Below are 16,246 nucleotides of genomic sequence, written 5' to 3' on the forward strand. Positions count from 1 at the left end.
GGCTGTACCCTGTGTGCTAAAGACACAGCAGGGAGTAAGGCAGGTAAAGAACGGTCCCCTCTGGGAGCTTGCCTAGACGCTCACGTTTGAGACAGTAGATGAGTCAGAAAGTGGCAAGTGCTATAAAGAAAATAAAGCAGGGAGGATGAGTCATGGGGTAGAATACTACACAGCAATGAAAAGGGTACATGTATTAACACAGGAGACTTGCACAGACCTGATATGGAGTAAATAAAAGCCAGACACCCAAGAAGATACCATTTAGCCAAATGATTCCATTTAGCCAAATTTCAAGAATAGGCAAAACTAATTTAGAGAAATGGTCTATACTTAGGGAAAATGTGTTCAGCTGTGCACTTGCAGAAGACTCAGGAAAGGACCAACAGGGCCAGAAGTTAATGAGCAAGGGAAAAAGAGGAGCAGTTGAAGGTGGAGGATGTGGCAGCCACAAGAAGAAATCTGGATTTTATGGAGGACCTTTAGCCAGGGAGAGGTTCCCCTGGGATGAGTGTGAGCAGCTGCGCTGGCTGCTCTGGATGGGCTGTGCAGCACCAGAGCGGGTGGAGTAGAAATGAGGAGCCACCTTCAAGGCCCTCACCGATGAGGACGGCTCGGATTTGGGTGGTCACAGGGATGAGGAGAGAAGTGGAAAGTCCTTGCCAAATGCACAAAGCCTCTCTGGGCTCCAGCCTCAGGCACTTTGCTGCTAGGAGGCCAACGGAAAGCCGTGGGGAGATGCTTGTCCTGGCTAAAGACCGGGTGCTGCTCTCCTCGAGGAGGATTGGCTTCGATTGCCAGCAGAGCTCTGTGTCGTCTGAATGGACCGTCCAGTGGTGAGCCAGTCTCGCCTGAGCTATTTTCACCCCATCTCGTGGGCTCTGGGTGCTCTTCTTTCCAGATAAAATACCCTCCTCTCAACCAAAGGGTGTTTTCATCCCAGAGAAGCTCGTGGTGGTTGCCAGTGGCAGTTGACTTTAGTGTGACAGAACGAAACTCCTTGGTCTCTCTCCGGAGACAGGCCTGGCCAGAAACCGTGAGGAGGAGACCCACGGACCTCTCGGGCGGCCAGGGTGGTGGGTAGGGTGGCCGACCCTTGATAAAAGGAGACATTGACCGTTCTCTCATCTTAGGCCACATGCCGTCCTCTCTGGGCAGGCTCTTTAGACTTGATTTTGAGCTTTCTAAAGAGTGAGGCAATCGGCCATAGTTTAAATGCGTCAAAATCCAAATATTTTCCAACTTTTGAGGAGAAAAATCCTGCAGAGGACAAGTGTTTGAAAAAGATAATTTGTCTCTGCAGTTTGGACGTGGATTTCTAAGTGGGCCCTTGACAGCTCGCAGATGCCATCGCCCTCGTCTTCTTTCCAACCAAGCCCAGGTTGCTTTCACTCTCTTCAGGGACAGGTCTCGTGCGTGCGCGTCCTGGCAGTGTGCTGACTCCGCACGGACTTACCCAGTACCTGTTTGGCTCCAACCTGGAGACGTGTCTGTGGGCGTTGGGCTCATAAATACTGAGCATGGCGACTTTGCCCGTCACGTGATGGCTCCTTGTGTTTCTCCAGGTAGTTGGAGGAACGTTGGCCTGGGGTTAGGAGTCCTGTGTTGGAGGCCCAGGCACCATTATTTGTGTGATCTCAGGCGCTGCGCTTCACCTCCCAGGGCCTCGGGCTTGTTCCCATGGACCTCTGGATGCTGCTGCTCTGACAGTGGGGATGGCTTCACGCCGCCAGCTACTGAGATGAAGCGCAACATGTCAGCCAGCCAGGGACTCGGAGATGGCGAGGCCAGCTTAGGGAGGCCCTGGGCAAATATCTGAGGCAAGGTCAACCACCCATCCGATGAAGAGGAATCTTAGTCCTTTCTTGGTCATCTTTTCTTAGCACGGCTGTACGGTTCACTGTGCCACTGGTGACACAACAAGGACATTAAGAAGCTTGAGGACGTGTCCTCATTTACAACACACTGCCCAATATAAATTGAAGCTTGTAGAATTGTGTCTCTCCGCCACAGGCCGTGTGCTCCCATGTACAGTTGTTCGGGCTGTGCACTGCACAAGAGCACCCGGCCTAGGAGACAAGTGAGACGGGTCTGCAAATCCACACTGGGCCGGAAGTTAGCTCAATTTAGAGGGACCTAGTTTTTGCAGTGACGTGGCTGCGGTGGAGCAGATGACAGCACAGGCCCTGAGGCAAACCTGCTGTTGCTACGTACATAACATGCACGTTACGTTACCTAGAACAAGTTATTTGGGTTTGTTTTCCCATCTGTAAAGTAGGGTAATAGTAGTAGCTATTCATGGGTAGATACAAGAATTAAGTAATATATTAAAACTTAACATAGTACCCGGCAGATATTATTATTTATTATTACATGTTGGAGGTGAGATATGCTACCATTCACCCTCCTCTATGTTCAATGTCAAGACGACCTTGGCGGCAAAGGCGTCTCTCCAGGGCATCCTGACACTTTGCTCAAGCTCCCTGGAGTCCTCCACGCAGGAGGAGGTGCTTCGAGCCCACTGTCCTCTTGGAAGCTCAGAGACCTGCGGACAGAAGAGCGTGAGGCCTTCTAGTGCATCAGGCCTGCCCCGATGCAGGGTCGGGGACGGGAGGCGCTTGCAGTGACACTGCCGGTCAGCTAGACGATCTTCTCTTTGAGACATACCCTTGCCCCAGAGCGCTTCCCTGACAAGAGAAGAGATTTGCTAACAGCTATTCTATGAGCCCTGATAGGAATATAGGCGGGGGGCTCTGCTCCTGGGGTCCCCTCCTCCGTGGGAATCCTGCGCTTGCTCAGAGAACACTCTTCCACACGAGGCCAGGTATCATGAAGATGGCAGGCCTTCCTGATCACCCCACGCAGGCAGACATTCGTGGGACCCACACCCAGGCAAGCTGAGCGCCAGCATCTGGGACAGACTTCGCCCCCTCAGCCTCTGTCCAGGCAGCAGTCACTTCTCTCTGCGCTTCAAGCAGCTCTGAGGCATTTCCAGAGGGCAAAGTCCAGGGTAGAAACCGGGTTGCAGAGGCCCTTCCCAGTTGTTGGTACAGAAATGGAATTCTGGAGGGCAAGGGGGTGCTCCGAAGCGCCTTCCTAGCACATGGGCTGGACAGGGCGGTGGGGATTTAAGTCGTATGTTTTAGCACTGCGAGGCGGGGCTGACTGTCTACTAATCCAGACGTTCTGCCGCTTGTTTTGCTCTGAGCGAGGCTGGCAGGCAGCGTGGTAAGCAGGTGTGTCCCTGGCGGCAGGGACCTCGGGGTGGCCGGCACGGTTACTCTCTGGGGCATGCCGGGTGGGTGGGGAGCTCTGCAGCGGCGCTGGCTTCCTGCCTAAGGAAACCCCACCCGCACTTAGGGGCTTACTCTACGCGCCACCTCTGCTCCAGGAGCCTGCCCTTGATTTCCTTCCCGCGTTGTCTGGGCTCGCTTCTCCCGAATGCCCCGCGCCTTGCTGCTGCCACCCCCACTCCCCGTGTGCGGTTCTGGACAGCTGTGTGGCTAGAAGCAGCATGGCAGCGGGAACCCAGTGCAGGATTGAATCAGACTGAGTCCCGCGTTCACTGGGTGACGCTTGGGCATGTGGCTTAACCTTTCTGAGTCTTCAGTCCCTCATCTAGAAAATAAGAATATTCCATTTGTTGTTTGAAAGATTAAGTGTAGATACTGTCCCTTTTTTCAGACTCTACCCCTTTAAAAAAAAAAAACAAAACCTACTACTCATTTTTTATTATCCCTAGCACCTGGCACAGTGCCTGGGACATAAGTAGGTACTCAGTAAATGTTTATTTGAATCAAATGAATTACTTTTAGCACAGATATTTCTCAAATTTTCTTGTGTGCTATTTATCATTCCCTTAATAACTTTAGCCCATATTGTGACATCTGCAGCCTTGTAGTGGAGGAACTAGAAGACACACAGACATCTGCAGGGAGGGCACGCGTCCCACGGGAGTTCAGAGCACCTTGGAAATCTGCATGTTATTTGCTGCCCAGATCAGAATGATGCTGCCGGGATAGGTGTAGGCTGGCTTTGATGATCCATCTAATATGGGTTTGTTTTTTCTTTCAGATTCTTAGAATTTGCACCAGGTACACCCCAGAACAAGACACCATGACTTTTTCAGATGGCCTTACCCTAAATCGAACTCAGATGCACAATGCCGGATTTGGTCCTCTGACTGACCTTGTGTTCACCTTTGCCAACCAGCTTCTGCCTTTGGAAATGGATGACACAGAAACAGGCCTTCTTAGTGCCATCTGCTTAATCTGTGGAGGTACCAACTACCTAGAAAACCCTCGTGAGATTCCATGAAGAACAACTTATACTTGTAATTTATGGGAAATTCCTCATCTCCATTCTGGAGTTACTTTGCATGGAAAAAAGACTTGTGACTAAAGGCAGGCAGGCAGGCATGCGTGGGGTTTCTTGCATTTTTCCATGTTGCTAGAAGTTAAAGGTATTGGAGATCACTGTGCTCTGAGATACCAAAATGTTATTTCTCCAATTGCCACAGGTATTTTTCAAAGGCAAAGTCAAACTATTATAAAATTGACTGTCTAGGGACATTTTAATGACAACCCAAGGGACTTTGCATGTGCTGCTCACTAATTTAGTGGCCAGGAATACAAGTCACTGGGTTGGCCCTGCCCCCCCCCCCAACCCTGGGTAGGATGGAGATAAAATGTGGATTTCTATGTCGTGATCCCAGCTGGCTCGCAGGATGCCGAATCATGAGTAGTTAAAAAGTAAAGGCCGGGCCTCCCTGGTGGCGCAGCGGTTGAGCGCTGGGTTGCGAAGCTGCCCGCGGCCTCTGCGGCGCCGGTTCGATCCCCGGCTGCTCCCCGGCCACCAGAGGAGGGTCCCACATGGCGTGCAGACCTCTCCTGCTGCCCGCTGCTCCCCTCAGCAGTGTACTTCGGTCCTTCTGCCTGCTCTGCTCCCCGCTCTGGCTCTGGTGAATTCTCTCACCCTCCCGCGCTTCTGACTGTACCCAGTGCATGTATAAACAAAACAAACAAACAAACAAACCAGCAAACAAATAAATAAAGCATGCCTCTATAAAAAAAAAAAAAAAAAAAAAATAAAAAGTAAAGGCCTTCATTAGGGGCCCATTTTCCTTAGTTTTATTGCCGGTCTGCTCGAGGTTGGTTTGAATTTAGCTCAGTAGCGACACCTCCTGGTCACGAGAAGTAATTCTGTCCCTGGTTTCGGCAGCCATGAAAATGTGCTTTTGACATTGAGGGGCACAGTCATTTCAAGTATCACTGTTAAAAGCAGCTACACACCCCTTCAAATGTGTGTGTGATCGAGTCACCAGACTCTACCAGTCATGGCAGGAACAAGGGAAAAGGGCAATGTGCAGAAACCTCCTAGCCCGGAAAGTACGTGACGCCTTCTGTCCTGATGCCGTTTAATACTTTTTTCCTGGTTTCTAGACCGCCAGGACCTTGAGGAACCAACAAAAGTAGATAAGCTACAAGAACCATTGCTGGAAGCACTAAAAATTTATATCAGAAAGAGACGGCCCAGCAAGCCCCACATGTTCCCAAAGATCTTAATGAAAATCACAGATCTTCGCAGCATCAGCGCTAAAGGTATGTCTTCAGCGTCTCACTGTGTTGTTAAGTGAACCAGTGACCGGCGGTCCTAACCGGGTTGTGCTGCTCTGTACTACTCAGGATGTTTGACAATAGCTGCCTTTTTGTTGTTTTGGAATTAATTTCTCACAGAAATTAAGAGGAATTAAATAGTACCCACCATGGGGGGGGGGGAAGACCTCAAATCTTACCTTACTCGTTGATCTTCATAGATTTTTAACCATCAGATAAAGTGGTTTGAAAGCTGTTTTCAAAGAATACTATACATTGAGCATTTAAATTTGAGTTTTATGCATTTTATCCTAATTTGCCACACATGTTCTGGTTTATATAAACTTGACTCCAGGTTTTCCTGAACATCCAAACCTTACAAAAAATGAACAGTACTTAGGGTAATTGTTATTGGCTAAGTTTCCCTCTCAATCAATGTAGCCATTGCTCTCTCGTGTGTAGGCAGATTTACTTCTGCACACTTCTAAGCAAAGGAATTCTTGCCTTCCTAAGAGGCATAAATATTCTCTGCCTGGTGATTTTCAGTTTGTGTGGCAACTCCAGCAATTACAGAAGTGCCTAGAGCCACATCACCGTTGAGTGTTAGAGCAGGGTCTGCAGAGAGAGAACTCAGCAGCTATCCCCGGTACCGAATGTGCTGTGATTTGTCACTCTCCTGCCCCATTAGCGTAGTCTCTCTGTCCCTGAAGACCTTGGCGAGCCAAGCGAACTTGCTCAACAGGAGTCTCAGTTCTTAAGCTCCTTGTCAGACCTTTCTCCAGTGAGACACTGAGCCCATCCCTAGCATGGGATTGAGAAGCAAACAGCTGCTATCACTGCTTTATGCCATAGAAATTATGGCAGCTTCAAGTCTGAAGCAGTAAGGCTGTTTAACCCAATACGATCACTCCGTCTCTACAAATAGCCACACCAGTATAACAGAATTGACTGTGGTTATGGAATATGCTGTAATCCCCACTGCTGATGCAGTAGCCATTGGTCACATGTGGCTCTTGAGCACTTCAAATGTGGTTAATGCAATGGGAGCACTGTTTTCAGTCCATGAATTTGAAGTCGCATGTGGCTAGTAGCCACCCCGTTGGGCGATGCCGGGGTATTCAGGTTGGTCATCTCTACACATTTCGTTAGTCAGCTCATTTCCTCTTTCTGTAGATAACTGGAGACCTTTCAACTGTCTCACTTTCAAAAAATACACTCTTTCTGGTCTTTTATGAGGAACTTCTCTTCGTAAATTTGGTTAAATGAATATATACTGATTTTTTTTTTCTGAAATTGAAGCACAGATTGTCAAACTTAAGCATGTTACCCCCTCTGTCGTGTCTACAGATAAAGTAATATCTATTACTTCTAATATTTAAATACTGTGAAATTAGGCTAGCCTGCGGGAGGCATTTGGTTTTCACCCATGTTAAAGTAGATGAAAGTTGATACCTAGTTACTCACCTAACTCCTTATCGCTACCAGATTTCTATTATCTCTTTCAAAAAGGTGCAGAACGTGTAATTACCTTGAAAATGGAAATCCCTGGATCAATGCCACCTCTCATTCAGGAAATGCTGGAGAATTCTGAAGGACATGAACCTTTGACCCCAAGTTCAAGTGGGAACACAGCAGAGCACAGTCCCAGCATCTCACCCAGCTCAGTGGAAAACAGTGGTGTCAGTCAGTCCCCACTGGTGCAATAAGACACTTTCCATCAACTTCAAACATTCCCCAGTAACTTCAGTTCCGGGATTTAAAATGCAAGAAAAAACATTTTTACTGCTGCTTAATTTTTGGACCGAAAATATATTAAAACTCAAGAAGGACCAAGAAGTTTTCGTATGTATCAATATATACTCCTCACTGTCTAACTTACCTAGAAATGCAAACTTTTTAAATTCTAAAAATCAGCCATTTCATGCAACCAGAAACTAGTTAAAAGCTTCTATTTTCCTCTTTGAACACTCAAGATTGCATGGCAAAGACCCAGTCAAAATGATTTACCCCCGGTTAGGTTTCTGAAGACTTTGTACATACAGAAGTACGGCTCTGTTCTTTCTATACTGTATGTTTGGTGCTTTTGTCTTGCATACTCAAAAATGACCAAGCCACACCATGGTTATAAAACAGACTACTGTACATGTCCAGCTCAGAAAGGTTCAAAACGATGACTGTCTTGCCTTCACAGGAGAATCAAGACATCAAGGTAAGGAAATGGGACTATTGTACAGTATGACAAGATAAGGCTAAAGATTTTCTAATTTAGTTAGTATGGAAGCTTGTTCTTGCAAACTGCATCTTTTATTTCATGTTGCCCAGTAAAAGTATACAAATTCACTGCACTAGCAGAAGAGAATTCTGTATCGGTGTAACTGCCAGTTCAGTTCATCAAATGTCATTTGTTCAGTTGTTAATGTCACTTTAAATTAAAAGTGGTTTATTACTTGTTTAATGACATTACTACACATTTTTAAAAAAAGATACATTTTTACAGTAATGATAGCCTCCAAGGCAGAAACACTTTTCAGTGTTAATAAGTTTTTGTTTACCTATTCACAAGCCATTAGGGGAATTTCATGGGCGAATGAGCAGGCTGGTTTACCACCTGTACCAAGTAACTCTGTTGTCCTTCCTGATTCATGCCTGCTACGGGGTTTTTTTTTCCCAGCCTTCTTCATGCCCAGTGGCTAATATTAATTCCCCGAGGTATGGGCAGAATCTGCATCCTTTGACCTTGTTCAATCACTATGAAGCAGAGTGAAAGCTGTGGTAGAGTGGTTAACAGATACAAGTGTCAGTTCTTAGTTCTCATTTAAGCACTAGTGGATTTTTTTTTTTGATATATTAGCAAGTCTGTGATGTACTTTCACTGGCTCTGTTTGTACATTGAGATTGTTTAACAATGCTTTCTATGTTCATATACTGTTTACCTTTTTCCATGGAGTCTCCTGGCAAAGAATAAAATATATTTATTTTAAAGGTGTGTGGGGAGCCTTTTACTGCAGTTTCATGTTCAGGAAAGAGACAGAAAACACAGTTCCATTTTTAATGTTTAAATTTCATTTCAAAAAGCAGGTTTGTAGTCTGCAACCATGACAATTAAAATCTGTGCTAATGCACGGCAGTCTATAACAATTCTACAAGCCAATCAGACAGTACATGACATTTCAATGAGTAAAAAAGAGCATAAAACTGTGTGTAAGAACAAAATGTTAAAAGGCCTACCACAATAATAAAAAACCATCAATTACATCATCACATTAAAATAAGCCAGATGTACAAAAGTCTGAGACAGAAAAGACAAAAGGACAACACAAGGTATTTGTTAAAATGTTTCTGTGCTCTTTGGGCACTTAATTAAACATTGCAAAATCAACATCTTCTTCTTCATCAGACTCTGCAAAATATTTTACTTCTTTCCTAGCCCGACCGGTCCGTGGCAGAGAAGGTGGTTCAGAAGTGAAGTCTGATGGGAAGATATCCACATCTGAATCCTGATCAAAAGATGTTTTCTTCGGTTTCTAGACATTTAAAAAAGATTTAAAAACCCCTAGTGGTTGTAAAGAATTGTTCCGTACACTTGTGCTATATTTGGGAACTATTACAAAGAATGTGCTTTTTAAAATCAGAGTTGTAATTCTAGTGTTAAGATCAGTTACCTAATCATTTTTATGAAGGGGGAAAAAAAGATTAATTTCTCACCCTGAGGAGCGCACACTGTCACCATTACTTTCTCTCAATTACCTGTCCCAAGTGGAACCATGACGGCCCAGTTATAGAAGACTGCATGGGAGAGGTAAATGTAATGAGCAGCATAAAACTACAATCATCTGTATTTTTAAGTTTTGACAGGAAGAGAGGTAGGTGACATTTGATGTGTTCTATTTTTAACCTAAAAGCTACTGGAAAAACTAGCTCTGGTCAAATGAATTCAAGTTAAAAAGAAATAGCCTTTATTTATCTGAAAGATGATATTTCAGACAGGTAATGTGTAACTTCTGTTAAATAAGTAAGCTGATTTATACCGTACTTATATATCCAGGAAATAGTCTTGATTATGAAGATTTATGTTTGATAAGAGATGCTAAGTTCAGAGCTATTACAAGATCTACATAGATCATCTTAAAACCACATATTAAAAGATGCTCCACATTACCTTGCTTGTTGTTTTGGCTGTCTTCCTGCCAGGGTTATAATCACCTTCATTTTCAGAGCCAGACGCTTTCCTTTTCTTAGCCCCTCGACCTTTACCTTAAAGTGAAACACAGGTTTAGTGTACATACAAAGAGATAAATGTCAAAATATTAAACTATTTACATGCTCTGCTCAGTACTGCAATCCTGACCTCTTAAAATCTGGCAGTTCTGGTGTTGACATTACTAAAGAGTATTTCAAAAATAATTTAAATTAGTTGGAAGGTCTGGTGACAAATTTTAATTACCTGATAAAGCAGTTATATTTTACCTATGTGGTCTGTGAGCTTGAAAAGAAAATATTTTTAGCTTCTAATTTTTCCTAGAGCAATAACATACAAAGAATACAGTGTGAGTTCCTAGAAAGGTAGTGCCTACTTTTAAATGTTTAAATGCTTACTCTACACTGTACTTACCACACACTAATAACAACCAGTTGCAGGCCCCACTTTAAGTAACCATCCTAGAATTAACTGCTAGCATGAATCATGCAATAATCTGAAAACTCTTTCTTCTTAGACCTAGGAGCACCACATGCAACCTATTGTTTTCATCTACCTAACGTCTTACTCTCATCATTAAAGGAAGAAGGGGAAAAGGTAATATATTTAAATAGTAACCAACGTTTGTCCCACTATGCCAATGAAAGAAAATTAAATTGTAATTCTGAATTTTAAAAAATGCCTTAAGAATTATAACCAACAAGTAAGATACTAGCACTTCTGACTTTATAAAGTTTCAGAGTATTGACCTATCGCACTGTTTGATGGTATCTGTCAGTTGGTCAAAAGATTGAGTAGCTACCCTTACAGAAAATTATGTCTCATGTATATTTTTTCAAAGCAGTTTTAAGGACATTCTAGAGGTACAGCGGGGTCCCAGGGAGAACTGGTGCCCTCGCATGGCCCTGAGAACAGCCATTTCATTTCCCGGATGAGCAACAAGCTGTGGTCTAAGACTCCTAGCTCCAGCGTAATGTAGAGAATGTCATAATTTATTTAGTGAAAAGCCTTCATCTGCTTTTGCAATAACTACTTCCAATGAGTTGGCTGAAGAGGGTGTTTGAGTCTTAGTTTCTACATTTCTAAAACAAAATGACACAAAATTGCTCTATTTCCTTTGAATTCAGCACTGACTCTTACACGTACTGCTTACTGAAGAATGAGGAAATTCACAATAAACTAAGTACACAGTCTCTGTAAATTCAGTGAATAGAAGAGACTAGACATTTTCCACACGGCATTGCTTAGAGGATTACACCAAGGCTGACACCTCACCTTTGGGTGTTGTAGTCTTCTTTGGGATGCCAAATTCTGAGTCTGAGTCAGAGTTTACAGTCTCTACTTTCTTCTGTTTGGGGGCTCTCTTGGGCTTAGGGATTGCATCTGAAGATGGTTTTCCTATTAAGCAAATTCCCATTTTATAGATTAATGTGAAATACTTACCAACAGACCAGGCTGAAATGAGTCCTATAACAATGGCATTTCTTAACTGTTGATGTGGGTTAAGTAGTTTTAAAATGGTTTCTGTCTCCTTGGTGCCAGTGTAAAGGCAAACACTTTCTCATGATGGCAAATATTTTTTATTCAATTATTCATAATTTGCCTTTTGATATTTCAAGCGAGGTATTTTAAACAAGGACCATTAAAATGAATTAACTTTTAAAGCAGCAGTACAAATATAGTATAATCGAGACCAAAAGAAGTATATCTGATATATTAATTATACCCAAATATAACCCCATGTTGAGTTCAAACTTTTAAAACGTTCAGAGAAAAAATATTTTTATGGGACCCTCAAATACCATGAATAGAAACCAATTCACTTCCATAAAAAAAGCAACCAATGGATTTCAGCTTATGTGGAAACATGAAAATTCTAGGTAAGTAAACAACAGACCCAAAGGCCTGTCTTTCATTAATTTTTCAAAAATGTATTGAATTAGTCACTACTCTTCTAAAAACCAAACACCCATGCTAGTTCTTTGGAAAATGTATTCCCAGTCCCAGTTTGAGCAAGGCCCCTCAATAAAACAATAGGAGGAGCCCATGCTCTTATGGGAGTAGCAGCCACGGAGTGTGTAGCTTTGCCCTCTCTGCATCCTTCATGACTAAAAAGGCTCTTCATACCAGAAGAGCCTTGTGGCAGCTCCAAGCGTAAGTACAGGCCCGACATAGCAGGGGGTTCTAGAGCACCACTGTTTTCAGAAGAGTTTCTGGACTTGTGTTAGATGACACCTTCAATTCTATGGTGGCTTTTTGCTCACAGGAGCTTGATGAAGTAAATGAGTTGATAATGTTCAAAAAAGTGATGTAGCTCCCAGGTTTTCATGTCAGTTCTAATATAAGCTGTTCATACAAAGATAAATGATGTGTAAAGGAAACTTAGAGTCTGTGAGTTCCACAGAAGTGACCCCAAGACAAATACACACTTAGGAGGTGAAGGAAAGGAGTACATAAATGAGACAGTGAAGAAAGGACAGCCAGTAATGAGTAAACTCTCATGTCTGTTATCATTCTGGGAGCTTACACCCTGTGAGGAATCTCTGAGAGCCAGCATAGAACACACATCCCAGAGTCAGTGCATCGAAAGGACAAGAAACTAGGACATTTGTAGCTCACCTTTCCCCAATCACTGGTAAAGAAAGATAGGGCCAGGGAAATGCTAATCTTTTAGCATTGCAAAAACAGATAGTCCTCAGATAAAGAAATATAGACATTGGTCTTTTGCACTGAAGTGGTAACAGAGAGTAAGGGCGGGACACCCAATGCTTTGGTTAGAGAGATTCCTGTAGCCAACCAATTTCTCACCACAGTCCTAGTGTGCTCAGAGTAAGTGGGAACTTTTTTAGAAAGTGTTGTTCTGTTACATCTAATACATGTGTCTACAATAGTACTGTCTGCTGTATAATTAAGATCCCAAAGGAATGGTCCATAGTGTTTAAAAACATAGCTGCTACTTTGTACAGCAAGTAAATAAACAAAGCACTAAAGGTGACCTTCAAAAATTAATTAATGGACAATCTATGGCATTAGAAAAGCAGCTATGTGACTCACAAAGAAAAAGTCATGAATTAAATCAAATGACCATTCATTCCATGTGAGGAGTAAAGCCTAACCCTACACAGGTAACACAATCAGGCTACTAGTAGAAAGACTACAACTATAGGAGAGCGTTACTAGAAAGCTAACTTTAGATATCAATGCATGGGCATCTCATTTTAAAGTTATACTGCAAAGTTTCAAATAACAGTAAACTTTAACAACTACCTGTTATGTTTTGCTTTTGTTAATCATTGCAAAAATCATAAATACATACCTTTTTTAGCAGCTGCCGTTTTACTTGGACCTTTATCTGTTTGTTTCAGACCAAATGATGGTGAAAAAACAGAAGCAGAATCTTCTTCATTACTGTCAAATTTAGCAGAATCTAAAATTACAAAGCTTTTGTTCAGTAAGAGCTTGTGTGTGGGCCACTTAATACTTTGATTCTTTTTACTGATGACTTCTCTTTAGCTAAATAAGTGATCTTAGAATTTCTATTCTGTGATCACATATACAATATACTAACAGCAGAAAATGAAACTAACAATGTTTTTCACCAAAAATGTTAACTCCATTGTCACCCCATACATTTCTATATTGTTTAAAATTCTTAATAGTCCCAAATATTATTTAAAATGACATGAATATCAGTAATGATGTTCAAATCATAGTAAATATTCATATCTCTGAATCAATTTTAAATTACTGAAGATTAACTTATAACGCACAGAGGCTTACTAACTTCAGTTTACTTTTATACTTAATCTCATCCTCTATCCCTCCATTTCTCAAATTAACTCTTCTATAAGACTATTTTGTATATATTTAGATATGCTGTCAAAAATGCTCATCTGTCTATACATATAGAATATGTACCACAGATATATAAATATATTTGTTCATAAAAATACATGACAGTGAATCAATTAAATCTAACTAGATTGGCTTACTTCAAAAATTCCAGACAAAAAAAATAAGGAATAAAAATATATGCCAATTAAATTTGTTTCTATGAAGGCTTTAATCTTTCAGCTACTAGGGTAATTTAATAAAATATATTTGACAGTTTTTTAAGAAAGCTGTTAAGATTATTAATATGCACATATAAATAAATTTACATTGCCATAATCAAATTTCAGTATTCCTTCTAAATTTAACTTTTTCCTCTCATTAAAACTATCAAACCCTTTCGCCCCCCACCCCACAGGTTAGCATCTGCCTGTCCACCTAAATGTTTTCATAATGCCTATTTTGACTAATCAGTTGGAAGAGAACTAAATAATCCTTGTAATATTGAGGAAAATACAAAAAGGAGGTAAGTTTTCTACTCAAAAAAATCCTGGAATTAAATCATGATGTAATTTTTCTCCACCAACACACAGCACTAATACAATTAACCAATGGGGGAAAAAAAACAAGCATACCATCTTCTGACTTCTGAGAGTATGAAGGAAATGAGAAGAGATTCCCAAAATCTTGACTTTTTTTGTCATGTGAAGATTTTCTATTAAAAAAATTATATACCACAAAGAGGAAATTTATAATTTATCAAGACTGAAACCAGATATATAAAGTTATAATCACCTAAGAAAATTTTAGTGCATACATACACAGATGGAAACTGACCAAAGACTTAGTTATTAAAAATACCACTAAATTAAATTTTATGAAGAAAGTCAGGCAATAATCCTACTATCTTAGACTACAGATGGTAAAATAGTTCATTTAAAAAAATGTGTAAAAACAGAGCCTCCCTGGTGGTGCAACAGGTTAAACACTATGAAGCTATCCGCAGCCTCTGCAGTAAGAGTTTGATCCCCCAGCCCGCCAGGGAGCAACCCACATGGCACAGCAGACCTCGCCCGCTGCTCCCCTCAGCAGTGTATTTCAGTCAATCTGCCTGTTCTGTCCCCACTCTGTCTCTGGTGAATCTTCTCACCCCGCACCTCTGGCCTGAACCCCAGTTCTTGTATGCATAAATAAAACTTAAAAATGTGTAGTGACAGTACTTGGTAACATACATGATGTGAACCAATGTTAATTAAAAATAAAGTGAACGGTTCAGTAGCTTCGTACATATTGAAAAATTCTGAACTAGTTCACAAACTGCACATCCTACATGTTAATGTTCAAATCTAGGGAAGAAAATTAAACCTCCCAATTCCAAAGACGTAGTAAGTTTTCTCTGAACCAGGGGTTGTCAAACTGTCCCATAGACCTGCCATCTGTCTGTAAACAAAATTTTAGTAGGACACATTCACATACTCTTTAGGGCAGCATTGAGTATAGACAGATATGAGAGAGGCCATATGGACTACAAAGCCTAAAATATTTACTATCAAGTCCTGTAGGAAAAAAAATGCCAACTTGTGCTCTAATCTATAGTAAGAGTTATATAAACACTTGCAATACTAGCAAGATTCATTCCTTCTAAAGGAGTACCTCCTCTAGAATAACAATTTCTTATACCTTATGGTTTTCACAGGTGCTCAAACTACCATGTAAGTGAACAAAAGTTGCTTCATTACTTACTCTGGGGTAGTTTTTGATTTGCCTGGTGAAAATGTATATTCATCTTTGTCTAAGCCATCTGAAGGAACAAATTCATCTTCCCCATCATTTGTTACAGGAGATGCTTTCACTTTCAATTCCTCTAAATCATTATTGTCATCGTCATCATCAGCATCCTCGTCCTCTTCTTCCGAGAAGTCAAATGTGTACTTAGGCCTTTCGGCTAGGAGAGAAACAAAAGTGAATATTAAATTCATACCCAGCTTTATTCACATGAAACTACTAATAATGAATTTAAAAATATTCTAGTTATCTCTAAAAATACACAAGGCAAAAACAGATAAGCATTTAAACACTAAAAGCCAACAACTTTGGTTTCAGTTATTTTAATAATGTTAATATCTGTCTTACACGTCCCAGGAGACTACAAAGTAATGCTGCATATGTTAGAGAACTAATGAGAATATCAGAATGATGTCTGTCATACACAGGCATATGGCCACTTCAAAAGTAACTAAGATTTCCCATTTCAACCATTACAAAAGAAATTTCACAGGTCTTTAGAATGTGCTAAACTTTCTCTTAACTTCTTCCATAAAATTTTCTATCTTCACAATAGTTTAGCTGTGAAATAACTAATTTTTCAGATGAGTGAGAAAAATAGGAGATGTAAAGCTTCAATGTATTAACAAAGTAATAATTCATAAAAAGGTAACAACTATGAGGAAAGACACTCTAGTATATAATGCAAATAAGTTACTCTAATTTCTAATATATACTATGAAATGAAATTTAAAAATTAGTTTGGTGCTGTGTAATTTCATACTCCATTTTGGAAAAAATCTAAAAATTAGGTATTTAATACATTTTCATTGTAACTGAATTTACTCATGTCACAACTTTG

At 41.2% G+C, this 16,246-nt stretch overlaps 2 protein-coding genes across 11 annotated transcripts in view; one reads left to right on the forward strand and one right to left on the reverse strand.

The window, feature by feature from the left end:
* Positions 1–8,573, forward strand: part of RARB (retinoic acid receptor beta) — an 885,139-nt gene extending 876,566 nt beyond the window's left edge. For all 9 annotated transcript variants that reach the window (XM_054692829.1, XM_054692837.1, XM_054692832.1 and 6 more), the window contains 3 exons: positions 4,072–4,276; positions 5,439–5,597; positions 7,101–8,573. In XM_054692829.1, coding sequence (XP_054548804.1) covers positions 4,072–4,276; positions 5,439–5,597; positions 7,101–7,297 — 561 coding nt within the window. In that variant the 3' untranslated portion in view covers positions 7,298–8,573. The remainder of the gene's footprint in view (positions 1–4,071; positions 4,277–5,438; positions 5,598–7,100) is intronic.
* The window catches only part of TOP2B (DNA topoisomerase II beta), a 55,968-nt gene continuing 48,267 nt past the window's right edge, over positions 8,546–16,246 (reverse strand). For both annotated transcript variants that reach the window (XM_037525216.2, XM_037525225.2), the window contains exons 31-36: positions 15,364–15,565; positions 14,256–14,335; positions 13,106–13,216; positions 11,065–11,187; positions 9,751–9,845; positions 8,546–9,115 (exon numbers count right to left, since the gene is read on the reverse strand). In XM_037525216.2, the coding sequence (XP_037381113.1) occupies positions 8,948–9,115; positions 9,751–9,845; positions 11,065–11,187; positions 13,106–13,216; positions 14,256–14,335; positions 15,364–15,565 (779 nt within the window). In that variant the 3' untranslated portion in view covers positions 8,546–8,947. The remainder of the gene's footprint in view (positions 9,116–9,750; positions 9,846–11,064; positions 11,188–13,105; positions 13,217–14,255; positions 14,336–15,363; positions 15,566–16,246) is intronic.

This window comes from Talpa occidentalis, unplaced genomic scaffold, assembly GCF_014898055.3.
Source record: "Talpa occidentalis isolate TD23 unplaced genomic scaffold, MPIMG_talOcc4v2.1 talOcc4.10, whole genome shotgun sequence".
Classification (NCBI taxonomy): domain Eukaryota; kingdom Metazoa; phylum Chordata; class Mammalia; order Eulipotyphla; family Talpidae; genus Talpa; species Talpa occidentalis.